Source organism: Struthio camelus, chromosome Z, assembly GCF_040807025.1.
Source record: "Struthio camelus isolate bStrCam1 chromosome Z, bStrCam1.hap1, whole genome shotgun sequence".
In the NCBI taxonomy this organism is placed as follows: Eukaryota; Metazoa; Chordata; class Aves; order Struthioniformes; family Struthionidae; genus Struthio; species Struthio camelus.
In genome coordinates, this window is record NC_090982.1 from 56,193,162 (window position 1) to 56,209,325 (window position 16,164).

A 16,164-nucleotide genomic window follows, 5' to 3' on the forward strand; every position below is an offset into this window, starting at 1 on the left:
AAAGCCCTCTTTGGTAATTGGTATGTTTCCGGCTAGTAGCAGTAGACGTCATAGGTGACCTTGAAGTCGGTCAGTTCTGCTAGCTAACGTTTAAGAGGTAAGAGGAAATGGAGAAGTGGAGGAACTCATTGAAGTTGTTTACACTCCTTAAGGTTTGATTCAAAAGGATTTATAATTTTGTCTGTGTGTCAGGAGTAACTCATGGGATTAGATGTGAAGTTTGTATAGATACGAAGTTTGAAAAGATCTGTGTTGAGATCAAGTCAAAATTCTAAAATTGTCTAGTTTTGCTTCAGAGGTTCATGAGTTGAGAAGGTTCAGATCTCCTATGCCAGATTGCCCTCACCTTGCTGGCTTGATGAAAATGTGAGGTTCGAAGGGTGTGTCTCCGCAAGGAGAATAGCTTTTGCAGGAGTAGTTAAGTAAACGTTTGTTTTGAAGTCTCAGGTGAAATACAGAAAGAAAAATACATACTCTTTCTGTAATATTGTATTTATATCTTTAAAGACCAAAGTATGAAATAGTAATACTTGAGGGATTTAACAGTGGTAAACTGGGCATTGCAATGATGATAATGGTTAGGAAACATGGTTTTTGAAATGGAACAAAAAGCTCAGATGAGATGCAACCATTCTGAGAAGCCAAAATGAAACCAGATAGTGCTGCATGGAGCATCCCACGCTAGTCACGTAGCACAAGTATAGCCACTTAGCAACAAAAGAGCGCTATGCAATCTGTGTGTTGTAACTGAGATCATCAGCTGGGTTTAGACTCGGTATTGACTGCAAGCTATGTGATAATGCTTGTAGACGACCAAATGGATTCATTAGTTTTCTGACCTAGGAACTGCTAAAGCTAAATTTGAGGAAACTCACTGACAATACTGACTTTGTGTACTGTTGCTTATGTTTTGATGGTCCACAAAGATTTACTTCTCAAATTCTTTTACCTTTATGCCACAGATGAGTATTCTTTGATAATCTGTCCAGGTATATCAATTAAAACATAGTTGAGGCCTGGCAACCGTTCTGGGTTATTAGCTACTAGTTTAATTGTGTGTGTGTGTGTGTGTGTGTGTGTGTGTGTATATGTATATTTTTTTTTCTCTCCATTACTTATCTTGGTGATGATGTTCATGGTTCTGAGGGTTCCTTTGAGCTGCTGAACCTGAAATTCATCTGTTTTGACTTTTCACTACGCATCTGTTTTAGGAGCATGCTTCCCTGTACTATTAAACTTCAGCACTGCACATTTGTGGCCCTGTAACTGGAGTCAATAAAAAGCAAACACTATGTCTAGAAGCCCTTAATTGGTATTTCATGGCCACATTAGCAACTCTCTCCTCCCCCTTGCCCTATCAAGAGTGTACCCTTAGGAGTGGCAGGGCACTGTTAGTGTCATCTCTTATATCAAATTCTAAGGAAGAATTCAGCTTAGATACTCCCCCCTCTTCTGTCAAGAGCATGGATTCCTAAATCTGTTTGCAATTTTTTTTTCATTCCTTCCTCTTGTGTCTTCAGACAAAGGAAAACATCATGGTAATCCACTTTAAGCAGTGTACGTCTTCTACTGTTAACATTCAGTCATCTCAAATGCATAAAGATGTTAAAATAAATTGCACTCTGGATTTCTTAACCCTCTAATGCTATCAGATATGGTGGGAGGGGCCTGTATTAGCACAGGCGCTTTGCCGGATTGCTAACTCCATTCTTTATTGATTGATTCCAGTCTCACAAGGAAGAGGTCTGTATGGTCCTCTCTTTGCTCCTGCTAATTGGAGCCATATAGCATTGATGCGGTGGATCTATAGTCAGTCTTTTTTTCCCCTAAAGTACAATGTGAAACTTTTCACTGCTGGGCAGTTTATGTTACTGTAACACTGCTGAGTCTTTCTTGCAGCCCGTGTCAAGGATTGAACTTTCCAAATTATGTATTTCAGACGTTGAGAAAGAAAGGACTTAATGGCTGTGACAGTCCAGACCCCGATGCAGACGATTCAGTAGGTCACAGCCCTGAGTCTGAGGACAAGTACAGGAAAATTAATGAAGATATTGATCTAATGATCAGCAGGCAAAGATTATGTGTAAGTACTCTGAGCTCCCTTTCATTTTTTTTACTTTTTGATATTTCTCTGAACCTGGCAGGCATTGAACAAGAAAGAAAACAAAGGTTGTGAAAGCCCCGATCCTGACTCCTCTTACGCTCTCACCCCACGCACTGAAGAAAAATACAAAAAAATTAATGAAGAATTTGATAATATGATCAAGAGCCATAAAATACCTGTAAGTACCAAAGGTTAGATGGCTGTCTGCTGATAACTGCTGCAGTAACAAACCATAACCCTTTCAGTTCTGGCTTCTTAAGGAAAACATTTCAGCTGGAAACAGGCTTTAATAGCCCCATATACAATTAAATACTGAGGTCAGAAAATTTCACACAACGTATTTTTCTTCCAAGTCTCTGCCTCTGACACATAGACAAAGCCTACTATAGCTGAAACTTACAGAAGGAAGTGAAATGTACATATATACATTATATTCACTTGATTTACAGAACTGTTTTACCACACCACTTGCCCAAATTATATCTAAAAAATAACGATGGAAATCTTTCTTTGTGGACAGGCTAACAAACCCACAGGATACTTTCTGTGGTGATATAGAAAAACGATGTAGAACTGAAATTCCTTTATATATAGTAATTAGTGCATTCTATATGTGTCGCTTTGGTTCTTAAGTGTCTCTGCCAAACTCAGTTGCAGCACTGAAGGGTTACAGCTACTTGCTCGCTGCAGAGAAACAGACTGCATGAGAGCCTAATGGTAGGATTCAGACATGTTTGTGTGTTGGGGTGATTTTACAGCTTTATCAGAGAATTTGCTTTGACCTCATCAGCATTTCTTTAATGCTTTAACATGAGCTAAATTTTGTTTTAACCAAGTCAAAATTTCTAACCATCAGTCATATGCCTTGCCAGATATCTAAGAGAAATAACTCTGCATGTGCTATTTTGTTTGCACAATACATGGTGTGGGGGGGGAAATATTTTGTCATTATGTTTAATGTTAGATTTATAAAGCTGACAAAAAGAATGTGGAACTTACGTTGGTCCTGTCTCTTGTGTGGAAGAAAGAGTAGCAAACCCAAAGATTCGCCCAGGTCCAAAGAAGCATCTGAATTTGCATAGATAAATGCTTGCTTCTAGAAGAGAGAGTGGAATGATCTGGATCTATTCATCCCAGATTCCCACATGTAGGTTGTGTGGCTGGCTACAAATCTGGGTGTCTGCATACCCAGAATGAGCAAGTCTCTCCCGTAGTCCTGGTCAATTGCACGTACAAAATCTGATACCTAAACTAAGGATACTTTGTCAGGACGCTCCAGTTCTGTCTCACACAACACAAATGTTCTTTACATTAATTCTTGGAACAAACACTTTCATGAGTTTGTTAAAATTTGAAGACGTTCTCACATCTATGGCTAGGACGTTTTTGCAAAAAATTAAATAATAGCTCTGTGGAATAACTCTGTGGAAAATTTAAATAATTTTCCACAGAGACCAGAATAGTACCAAATTTGACAAATGAGTATTTAGAATGCCCTGTTCAGAATGCTCAACATGTATATAAAGCATTAGGGAAGTATACATACATATTCGCTCTTTCTTACCTCCCTTTCATTTGCTTCTTTTGCATAGCTGCTTTTCTGAACAAAAGTTCTAAAGCTGTCAGCATGAATTTAGTTTTTCAGGATGGAATTCAGTTCAGTAAAGCAATAGCTGCAACACTTAGGACAGCAGTTATAAGCTGAAATGCTTAACCCTTTGTCAAGCCGAAACTTATCAATTGCCATTCCTTTCCTCTTTCAAGGATGACCTTTGGCTTGTTCCAACCAAGGTGACAGAATTTTCGATCAGACAGGATTTTACCAAGTTATTTTTCCACCTTCAAAAACTGGGATTTAGATGGTTCTTCAGATCCTCTGTTGTCCCTCATGCTGCTTGTTTTTGTTCCAACAAAGCAGCATATGTTTATAACCATGTAGTCTTAAAACATGAAGGAGAAGGGGAGCGGGGGGGAAGGGAAGAACTCATTCCTGGCTATTAGTGAGTTCTGTCAGCTTCCTTACCTCCACAAGCATTCAGAAAAGGTTGCCTTTTCTACAAAACTGAGAAAGATCTAGGAATTAGAAACAGTACAGCTGTTCAGAAGATGGTCCATTGCTTTTGTCCTCTCCAAAATTAATGAAATGTCTCTTTAATTGCTTTCATTAAAATTTGACCTTTCGATGTCAAATTTAAAACCAGATATAGGCCTATCTCAGCTATTAACTTGTCTCCACAGTTTTCCTGAGCTGTTTTGGGTACAGTGTAACTTCCTACCTTGCAGGGATGTTACAACATACAATTTATTATCTTTCTGTGAAACTGCTTCAGAGACACACCATGAACTGCCAATGTTAGCGTTTCTTTTTATGTAAGACAGGATATCCCTTCCTGAATACTTCACACACAGAACTCAAGGTCTGTGTGCACCAGCAAGCTGCTTACCAGAAAAGGAAAAATCAGTAGGTGTTCTCCCTTAAATGCAATAGGAGCTCCTTCTCTTGGAGCCTAAATATCTCTATAAGCCTAAATATAATGGGCAAGATGGAGTTCAAAGCTAGTACATAATGAAAATTTGTAAATACAAGAGATGATCTTTAACTGTACAAATCGGTGTAGCTTTAGGGAAGTTAGGGAAGCTATAGTCATTTTCTTGTGACTATCAAAAGGTAGCCACAAAAGTTGGGAGGAAGAAAGGAAAACTGAACAAAAAGTTAACAAGTCAAGCCGTTAAATCACTACTTACAAAATTTATAAAACAATGCAGTGCCTGTGCCTGGTCTTGTAAGAGAGCAAAGCTGCTGCCAAATGAAAATAAAATTGGCTTTTCCTCTTAACAGCTAAAGCCAATAATGTTTCCTCAGATAATTTTCTGGGGATAAGTATTTATATTGTTCTAAAGCATCTGATAATAATTACATATTTATTTGTAGTTTTCATAAGAGTGATGAAAGCAGAGGAGACAGAAATAGCCCACTAGAAGGGAGCTATAAGTATTTCTGTCTCTAAGTAGATGAAGGCCTGGTTGAACAGGGGAGGGGGAAAGAAATATTTAGCACAAAAAGTTTGGTGCATTCATTTTCACGGGTTTTGAATCCCCACCATTCTACTTTCCACAACATTCTACAACTTGCGGCGTTCACATCTAACTTAGTGTTGTGTACACTGGCAATTTCCTTTAAATGGGCAGTCTGCTCTCTTTGACAGTTTTACTAGTTGCGGTACCTGTTAGAGTATAGCTACGACTATGGCCGTGAGTTAAAGAATGGCAAAGAACGTTCTGAGGCTCGGGAAGGCCGTCATCTCTACGGTTAATAGTGTGAGCAGTCCCTGGCACGCTTTTGGCACAGGCCAAATTGCGCTTTCTCAAACAATTCTTAAATGCTGTTTGGTAGTCAGCCCAGCCCAGGCCAGGAACAATTCCCAGTAGTTGGTTTATATGTGGCTGTGCTGTTTTTGAGGTTAGAGAGTTTAATAGTATGGACATGGACTGTCCTGTGGCCTCAGATGGCCTCAGTTCTTGGCCATATTTAACTTACTAATATAGATATTACGCAAGTGCATCATAAGCTATAATGTTCATCAGGCCTAGGTGGAATAGATATGCCCCGTGACTTACCACCAAGATTGGCTAGGGGATCTGTAGTAGGTTACAGTTCTTGGTAAAGAACATATAAGACAGTCACAGAAAATTTGGTCAGCCAGAAGCAAAATTGTAGATAGACACTGTTTAACACTGGTGTGCTTATCCAGACAACCTTCTCTCTCCTCTGACCTTTTCTATATACAAAAGTGTTAATTAATCTTTGGCCCCTGATGAGAAGAAATAAAAACTACTATATTCCAGAGTATCACGTGTATTGCACTGAAAAGCAGAGAGTAAAACTGATTTTGCTCTGATAAAATTGCCTGCGAAATACTCTGTAAACTAGTCTAATTATATCCAGATTGTAGGTAAAAGGATGCAGATGAAGCTATTATACATGCAGAAATGAAGAAAATAATTTGTGTAACTAGTTCAAAATTATTTTATAGAACAACCAAAGCAAGTGAAGTAACTGTTTCAGCAGAAGTTGTATGTTTCAGTGATGATTAGTCTGCCCTGCGAGTGTCAACAGCAAAAGCAACCAAGACTGAGGTTCTTTTGTGCTGTAACATAGGATAAAGAATATTCCAGCGTGTTTGTACATAAAGGAAAGATAGAATAATAACACAAGCAGTGTTATTATTGGGTCTTAGTTTGGACAGCTGGACAGAGGTTGAGATTAGGGAAATAAGTTAAGAAAATGGAGGGAATATTGCTGTACTCAGCTACGTACCCAGGCCCAGCAAGCCAGATTTCATAGATCTCATGATGGAGGTGAAGCAGATGCTGTGCAAAATGATCCCCAGCAGGTGGCATTGAGCCTAACCTGGGGTGACACACAAGCTCCTAAGCATTGCTTAAAGCCTGCAGAACTGGAGGTGGGATCATGTGCTTGGAGCAACCAGGCAGAGAGATCTCCACCACAGCACTGCGTATTACAAAAATCAGGTACTCCATGCTGGCTTATTCCAATCCCCAAACTGGAAGTGGAGCTAAGACATCCATCCTCATATGAACTCATTGGCTAAAACGTCTTGAAAAGGCAACAACCATCAACAGCAGCCAGTTCTGAGCTTCCAACCAGCCTGTGCATTGAGAGGGTCAAATTGCATCCCTACCTTACACAGAATTTGGAAAACTCAGAAATCCTTTTGTGGCTAATGAAGAGAACGGCTTGCTTCAAAACATACTCACAGACTAATAAAATGTTTCCAATTACACTACATGCGCCTATTTCCGAGGAGTTTAGCCTTCAGTCGTGATATACACGGGTACTCCTTGTGCTCTGTTCATAGTAAATTCTCCTTTGAAAGACAAGCCACACATATAGCCAGAGAGCTGGGCTTTAACTGTAAAAATACTTGCATGCAAAAAAGGTTGCTCCTAAAACAAATGAAGAACAGCTGGGACAGAAGTATACTTCAGCAGTTACATTTTTCAATACTCAGTCATTTGTTCTCCTTTTTCCCATTTGTGAGGCACAAACTTTAGAATATATTTCAGGATCTCTGCACAGACCAATAGCAACGCATGTAGTTTTGCTTCTTACCCCCTGAACGTTCCCAGAATACCTCTCCTCCACTACCAAACCCTGCTTAAATAAGCAGTCTCTTCAATCTTAACTCTTCAGACAAAAATGGCCGTTAGCGGTACGCTTTAGCTTCTTGGCCAAAGGGACGTGAGTTCCAGAGACGTGGAACCCTGGTTGAGAAGCTCTGTCAGCATGCTGTAGACGTTTAATCTGAGGTCACTTAGCTTGAGTGTCCCAACTGATCTCGGCCATCGTGCTAGGGCGGAGAGAGGGTCACGTTTTTCTCAGAAAACCAAGCCACAGAGAAAGTTACAGAGCTAAATTAACACCTTGAAAGAAGTCCTGAGGCATTCATATAACATATTCTTCACTTCTTGCTGTGCCTTATTATTTATTGGCTGTGTTTCAGTGGTTAAGTAAAAAGATTCCTGTATATTTAGAGCTAAATTATGTCTGCCCTAGAAAGGGGAGAGGACAAAGAAAACTTAAGGGGTAACCATAATTTGACAGCCAATGCTGTAATATGCGGGGCACAGCCAACAGATCTGACTAGCCAGAGAAGATGTGTGTGGGTGGCACAAGGTCAGACTGTCTCTGCTGCATGACACGGCAGATTATGTGTCCAGTTCTTAACGTACTCCCTCTAGGTCCTTGGAGACTTATCAGTAAAATCATCTGTCAACAGTAAAATTAAAATCTGTAAGTTCCTACCTCTGAAGATGTCACCACAGGCTGATTTAAAGAAATTTTTGAAGAGTTAAGACTGTTGAAGTGTTTAAAGATTTTTAAGTGGTAAATTAAAGGGTACTTGGTTTGCATTCAGATTTTTGAGCACTTAACATGCTCTCAGGTAACTCTGAAAATGTTTTCTGTCCATTCACGAGAGCAGGAAACTAATCATTAAAAAAGCAAGTAAATTAAATATGGAATTCTCATATATTTGAATGATGCCAGAACCATGGGTTTTAATGAAATTCAGACAAGCCGCACCCAAAAAAACCCCATCCAACAAACTAACCAACAAACCTGAGGTGGGAATATTGCAGTTTCCTCTAGGAACATAATGAGTATCAGGCACTGCATCTCCTCACGCTCCCTGTCAGACCTAGAGTCAAGTGGCATAATTTGATCCAGTTTGCAAAAGTCTTTGTGAAGAAAAGGCTCTATAGATGTTACTTTTAAGTGATGATAACAGTATATTGAAAAGGCATCAAAAAACAGCCCACCTCCAAAACCAAGAACTGGAGGAATGGTATATGTGTAAAGTTCTTGTATTGGCTGCGTGTCCTTGAGCAGAACTTTGTTTCTTTTAAGCCCTTCCCAGACTAAGCCAAAAACGTTTTTAAAAAAGTCATTTACTGCGTTGGTGCCTTTAACATGATTTGGGATCATTCTGGTTGCTAAAGCAACGTATGCTGAAATTAAAGCTTTCCCTTTTGCATTCTACCCCTTCTAATTTTTCTCCATGCAATGAAGTCATCATAATCATATACCTTTGATCTTGCAGTCATCTGTGACACTAGATTAAGATATCACAAGTGAACAATTACGACTTCACTGAATGAAAGAAACGGTAAATTAAGGTTCATGAAGCAGAGTTTTGTTTTAAACAAATAAAGAAAAAATCTTTCTAGTTCTTAGAAAGTAAATGCACAAGCTGCATTGAAAGAAGATGGAATCACGCTTTCAAAAATATTTAAAAGCCTTGTTAACTCTGTTTAAAACTCTTCTCTTGACTCTTAGTGGGGGAAGCTTAAATATTTTAACCACAACTACAAAATATTTGAACTAAATATAGAGTAACTGTACTTGAAGACTGTTGTGCTTCTGTACTATTCTTGTCTTTGTTTCCCTTTTTTTCCTGTACAGGCTGTTCCACCACCAAACTTTGAGATGCCAGTTTCTATCCCAGTGTCCAACCACAACAGCTTGGTATACAGTAACCCAGTCAGCTCGCTGGGTAACCCCAACCTTTTGCCACTGGCCCATCCTTCTTTGCAAAGAAATAGCATGTCTCCTGGCGTGACGCATCGGCCTCCAAGTGCAGGTAACACAGGTATGCTCTGTTCAATCTCATCCCTTTAAATGCTCTTTTTTATCGCCTGCTTGTGTGCCTTAGGTAACTTTAAACTGTACTCTGAGAAACAAGAACTCTGTTTTTGCTAGTCATAACAGTTTACCCAAAATGATTGTGTTGAAAAATCAAAAGAAGAGCTAAAGAGGTTTCTATTCCTGATTTAGAAAATAAAAAACAATTTTCTAGAAAAAGCTGAATATTGACTAAGATTAAAGGAGATCAATAAAGGATAAAAGGGCAGACATTTTGCTGTTTCATAAAAAGGCAGCTTGTCTACTTAATTCATGCAGGAACTCACTACACTGTAAAACATGAGGGGGGAGGGGAAGTGCATGGCCAATGCAAACAAGGTAAAGCAAGTAAAATAGGCCACTAGTTACTGTAAACAGCAGTTAGAGGCTAAATGCAGAATTTGTTGTTATTTATGCATTCACAAGTACCTTGATAGGTAAACGTTAGCTGAGCTCTGTACTTGAGTGCCTTGTATATAGCAAGCGGCTGTGTTCTGTGCTGATGTCCCCTGATGATGATGAGGGGTCACCTCTGAACAGGATAAAGGGGGATTAGGTTCATTCAATCTGTCTGGCTGAAACAACATCAACATCCTTAAGTGCACAGGGTTCAAAGGACCATCTGAGGTCTCCAAGCACAAAGAGAAGTGTTAAAAATACTTGGAATGAATGTCTATGAAAGGCTGAGAAAATTAAAATGAAAAGTTACGCAAACATGTATTACAGCTTCTGAATTAAGTTCTCATCCAGCAACTTTCAGTCTCTTCCTCCCAATCCTATGTGGAAGACTTTGCTGTTCGGAATAATACTGAAACAAATACAGTTTTCAGATGCAGGAATACTAAATGTAAATTTCAGATATAATTGATAGTTCATATGCTGTGGAAATATGAAAATAAAATAATGAGAAACTGGATACCTCATATTTTGTTTGTCCTTGAAAGGTAAATATCTTGTATGTGTAACGTTAAACATGACAGTTTCATGACTATGGGCTTGATCCAATGCCTGTTGGAGTCCAAAGGAAAATGGTAGTGCTTGTTGGATCAGGCCATTTGAAAGCAGGGAAAATATTAGGACTGTTTTGAATGTTTGCCTGTGATATTAGGACTGTTTTGAATGTTTGCCTGTGATATTTATTGTACTCATTTGAAGTATTTCGTTTCAACCCCTCAGGTGGCCTGATGGGTGGGGACCTCGCAACCGGTGCAGGCACCAGTGCAGGTAAAGAGGAGAGAATTTGTGTTTAGTGTTCTAAGTGGACAACAGATTTCCTCTGAAGACTGAGTCCTAAAATAACTCTGTATTGGAGGTGACATATTAGAAAGTGCTCGGCGTTGGCAAGGGGGGCCAAGGTTCCCCCAGCTTGGGGGGAGAGAAGGGGATGTTACCTGTGCTTCGCTTGAAGTACGAGGAGACTGGTTTTCAGCACAGCTGAAAATGTTATACTTCACCCAATTCCATGTATACAAATACCCGATTTCCTTCACATTAGCTTGTCCATAAAAACTTTTGGGTCCATTACATAGGCCTGTTCAGGCAAAACTCTGCTGAGGCCCCTGGCTGAAATCTTGATCCTTTGAAGTCAAAGGGAGTTTTTCCATTGACGTTAGTGGAATCAGGGCTTCATTTTATGAATTTAAGCTTGAGTAAAGACCGAAATGTTGAGTCCCCCATTAGACTTCCAGCTACTGAGCACAGATCTCATTTCATACTTAAGACGATTGATAGCCAGTAAAATCTGTTAGCGTTTACTTAAATAGTCGGTAATTAACTTAAGCTTAGTTTTAAGCATTTACTTACGTGCTTTGGGACCCAGCAGGGAAGGATTTTCAAAACACCCAGGCAGAGCAAAAGTTTAGCTCCTTTAGTCCTATTCCCTAGGATAGGAACTAATGAGAACTGTACCTGTCAAGGCCTGTGTTATCAACACAATGTTGCTGAAGTAGTCCCCTTTGCTCAGTAAATGCAGTGGTTTGTTAGCAATGTCAGCAATATTACATCATTACAAATACAGATTACAAAAGACAATGGCAAGATTACTGTTTCAGTTTGAGAAGTAAACACGTACGTTGGAAGAAAATAAGCTGAGCAGTAAAACACAGAGCTCTCTGCTCTCAGAAAGAACTATACAGAAAAATAGTTGGAAGATCCATTTTGTGCAGTATAAACCAGGGTTGAGATATATGCTGATTCTGACACTGTATCATAAAATGACTTATAAAGAAATCCTGGCTGTAATGATCTCTTCTTTCTGGCTCTTCTCAGCCTGCTTTAGACCACCCCCTTTTATCTTCACACGTAGATGAGTCACAGATGTTTTGTGAGCTGCATCTGTAGTAAAGTTGAAACTGCACAGCATTGTATCAAAAAGGCACTTTAACCTCATGCAGAAGCTTTGAGAGGTCATTTTGTATTAATTTAGGAGTAGGGTAAGCAGACCACAGGAACTCGGCTATTAGTCTCTTTTGTTCTCAAAAAAAAACATGGTAGAAAATTACAGTTTTGTTAATCATCTTTTGTTAGTCCGTGAAACACAGCTAAAGAAAGATTCATTCTGGTGATGTTTGCGTTTCATCTCTTTTTTAATCTCGTGTGTAGCAGAAACTTCAAGTACAGCAACGGAGAACTCAGATAGGGAATTGGTTGCCCTGTGAAGGGGCTCCCTCTACTGGCTTGTTAAGAAATGTCATTGTCTTGTTACTGGCTTCCCCCGTTCAAGACGCTGGAAAGCAATTAGTGAAGAAGGCAATATTTTCTTTTAAAAGAGGCAACACACTAAAATAAAAGCCCTTCTGCACATGCATTTGGCATAGTAATTCCTTGTGCTTAATAAAATCTGTATATCAATCTGCTAGGTTAGAAATTAAACCCTTTAAAAATATATTTTTTCTTGGAAATATATTAAGAGCATTCATAAGCCTATAATAAGAGAGAGAGCTTGATAATTTACTTGCAGATAAAGAATTTGTATTTCCTGTGTTCAGTATTATACATTAAGCTCTCAATGTAACTTTGGAGTAGGCAATTGATTTGAGGGGCATGTATATGCGGGGCATTGCTAGGAATGCATCATAAATATTTAATCGTATGAATAGTCTTTGTTCTTTGTCTGGCAATAAGAGCTTTAAACACCATTAAAGATGTGTTTTATAAATGTCTTAAATGCAGAACAGTAGCAAGAATTTGATACAGGGCTGAAGGAAGATGAAAGGTCACTATAAGGTTGACTCCTCTGTCTTAGTTGCATCATTCCACAATGCCACTATTTTGGACAGTCCTTGCTCTCTCTTTAGGGTGCAGAAGAAAAAACATCAAAAGTTCTCTTTGTTCATCCTTCTTCTTAAGAAACAGAGACCTCTGTGTTTTTTTCTAATTGGCAGCTTAGAAGCTGGTAGCATGATCATATGGTCTAATCTGTTGGGGTTCATATTTCTTGCCAAATTAGAACATTATGAATTTGCATTTTTCTGCAGCATCCAAAAATAGCATATATTCAGAATAACATACTCCAAAGAAGAAGAATCTACAGAGTTTCCTTTCTGTCACTACAAAATGAAACTACTTTTGATTGCTGACACCAGCCCTCAGTTTCTGCATTACTTTTACAAATTACCTTATAACTGCAATATAGGAAATGGAAAAAGATACTTAGGTTAGTTAAGCCTCTGTTTTGAAAACTATGTTATTTTGTTGGTTTGGATTATTCCAAGTAATAATCCTGACATCATCCACAATTTACCTTGGGAGTCAACCCAAGACATAAATAGAACTTAAGCAAGCTGACTACTTTATTATCCTACACAACTACATACCAGGAATGGTATTTTTAACTCCAACCAAGGTTATCTCAGGTTTGTTAAAGTAAATTTGTTCTTAGACAAATACTAATTGAACAGTTTATATCATGTGATAATAGCTAAGTCCAACAAAAATTGGAGTGAACTTACCATTTAGTATAGTTGCTGACTTATAAATACAGCAATGTCTTTGGCGCCATTCTCTCAAACCAGAGATTTTTAATTAAAGAGAGACAAGAAATTTTTGGACTGAAATCAGTATGCTGTAAAACCACGTAGAGTCACTCCCTTCAGCTTACCCCATAACTAACATGAAAATTAAGTGACATATAGCTAGTTAACATAATAAAGTGTATGAAGTTGTTTTAATTTTTAAGGAGTGTATTTATTCTTAAACAAAACCAGTTAGGTCAACAATAACTTGATCAGAAACAAATAATGTCTATGAAGTAGAAGTTTTAGCTGTGTAAACTATCTGAACTCAAGTTTTATGCAGTGGTCCAATGCTTATGCTGAAAGACTGATGAAAGATTAAGACTTCAAAAATATATCAGTAGTTTAAAAATCAAAATATAATGGTTCTGGGGGAAGCCTTTAATATTTTGATTAATTTTCATTTTGTTTCATTTTATTTCCATATGGTTTTCAAATTATGACCTTTCGTATTTTATAATTAAGTTTTATTTCATATGGAATAAGCCCACCTAGAGCAACAGAGTTTCATTAAATTTTCACCATTATAAATAATAAAATAGAAGAAAATTTTCATTCTCAATCTTAAATCTAGGATGCAATTTTGCTTTGATTGTTTATTTGTTTTCTGTAATTTATTTGTTTCACTATGGGTTTCTGTACTGCCTCCATCTTGACATTAATATTAAACTAAAAAAACAAGTTATTCAAAAGTACTTGGGTACTGTGAAATGCTGTCAAAGGGGCTAAGTATGTGTCCTCTGTAAATCAAGCATCTATTTTGACTATCTTTAAAGCTACTCTCTAAAATCATTCGACACTGAGGAGATAGTAGTTCCTTTTAAAAATTTCATCCCTTGTCTTTTTAATGACTGAACCTCATATTTACTTACAACTCAACCTACCAGCGGCCTTCTCATCTTCTCAGAGCTAAGGTCCTGGATCTGTCAGCCACTATTACAATTAGCTAGTGCTTTACTGCTACTTTTTCTTTTCTTGGTCATGTACTAACTGTGTGGATGAAGGATATATATTCTGGTTGTATTTCAAGCCAGATATATATCTGTTTTTTATATATATATATATATACACACACACATATTATAGGTGTATATGTACACATATATGTAATAGTCATTCTTTTTTATGTATAAGCCATGTATTAAGATAGAGGCAGCCTGGATGGTATCTTCTCAAAGAAGAATGATTTACTAAAAAGAAGCAATCTGCCCAAAAAAGCCTATGAGCAGGAGCAACAGTAAGCAAGAGTTTGAAAAGCACCTAACTCCATTAGTCTTTTTTGCAACCGCAAATACAAATCAGCAAACTAATACTAAATAACAGAAATTTAAAAAATTACATAAATATTCCCCATTGTGCCCTAAAATCATATTCGGCAAAGTCAGGAGAAGGTAATTCTTAGGCCACAAGTGTGGGATATGTTAAATAAATAGGCTTAGAACAATGATTCCCAAACCACAGTTTATGGGCAACCTGTTAGGACTGGGGTTGCCAGGGAGAGCACAATAGGTCATTGGTCTTCCCTTATTATTTGGTCAGTGCAGTTGTCCACAGACCTCTGGTTTAAAGATTGGGCAAAATGCTGCGTAAAAGTGTAGTGATCAACAGTTCCTGCCCAAGGAAGTTCACAATCCAAAAGAAAGAACATATAATCATTCATAACAGAGTTCATGATGCAGTAGTGCCAAATCCAAACAAGAAATCACAAATTGTCAGGCAGGCTTAAAAACCATGAAGGGGCATGAGAAATGAGCAAACACAATAGCTCTCAGATTCTTTCTCTTTTCCCTTTTTCTACAGGCTTTATGCCATTAAGTGTTGCTTTTCCAAGCTTTCCTCGGTAAAAGGAGGATACATACTTTTTTCCCAGTCCTGTGTCAATCCAGGAGTTGGTGTTTTAAGGAAAGTATCTACTAGTGGGAGATTCGTGATAAAGCAATAACAACACTAGAACTTGTTTGACAGCTCTAATATATAGTATGAAGGAAATCGTCTATCTAACAGTACTTGAAATTCATGTCTGTGTAGGCAGCCAACACAGGCCTTTCCAAAATTAAGTCCTGTTTCTGCCTTAGACAACTAATCTGTTGCATAGAGCTAATTCAGAATCTCTTCATACAGGTAAATATCACATCAGCAAACCTTTGAGAATAGATGTGAAAGGGTGGAGGCTGCTGTCCATGTCAAAGTCAAAAAATATCACATTGACTTTGTGCATCATTTAGAAAGGTTGAATGTGTATATTTTCAGTTAACTGATGTGACCTCGAATCCATAAAGAAATCCATGTAGGTTCATTCTGGGTAGATCTCCATGAATATCTGTGGATATTTGGCCTTTATTAGGTATCCATCAGTCGTGCAAGTATTGACTTAGTAAGTTATTTAGTTATTCTCTGTCTCATCATCTCTCTAATCGGCAGTGTCTCAATATTTGTATTTATAAAAAGACAGCTTGAAAGGATTGAAAGGGAGAAAGCCCTAAGTTCACATGTAATGAACAATTAGTGAGTCATACAAACTGTGGTTCTTTGTAAGTAGGATTTTAAAGACGAGCATGATTGACTTCTTTTCCTTTATGACAAGCAATTACAAAGATTCCTCTAGAATAACTTGGATTCTTTGGATAAAATCCTTTTCCCAGTGAAGTATGTGGGAATTTTATGCTTTACTTCAGTGAGACAGGGATTTCACTCACTATTTTGTCTGTCCATACTTGTTTGCCAGGACAGCACGCTGTCTTTTTCTGTTGCACATTGCAGTCTATATTCTTGTTCAGATGCAGAAAATAAAATAAAATAAAAAAAGGCATTGCAAATCAGCAAACATCTGCATTTCATGCCTA

General features: G+C 38.0%; 1 protein-coding gene across 15 annotated transcripts in view; it reads left to right on the forward strand.

The window, feature by feature from the left end:
• The window catches only part of LOC138060871 (myocyte-specific enhancer factor 2C), a 566,075-nt gene that overhangs the window by 525,573 nt on the left and 24,338 nt on the right, over nt 1–16,164 (forward strand). For 12 of the 15 annotated variants that reach the window (XM_068926650.1, XM_068926647.1, XM_068926644.1 and 9 more), the window contains 3 exons: nt 1,940–2,083; nt 9,090–9,276; nt 10,485–10,532. In XM_068926650.1, the coding sequence (XP_068782751.1) occupies nt 1,940–2,083; nt 9,090–9,276; nt 10,485–10,532 (379 nt within the window). Of the gene's footprint in view, nt 1–1,939; nt 2,084–2,144; nt 2,283–9,089; nt 9,277–10,484; nt 10,533–16,164 lie in introns of all 15 variants that reach the window. The other 3 variants (XM_068926651.1, XM_068926659.1, XM_068926655.1) reach the window with 1 other exon arrangement.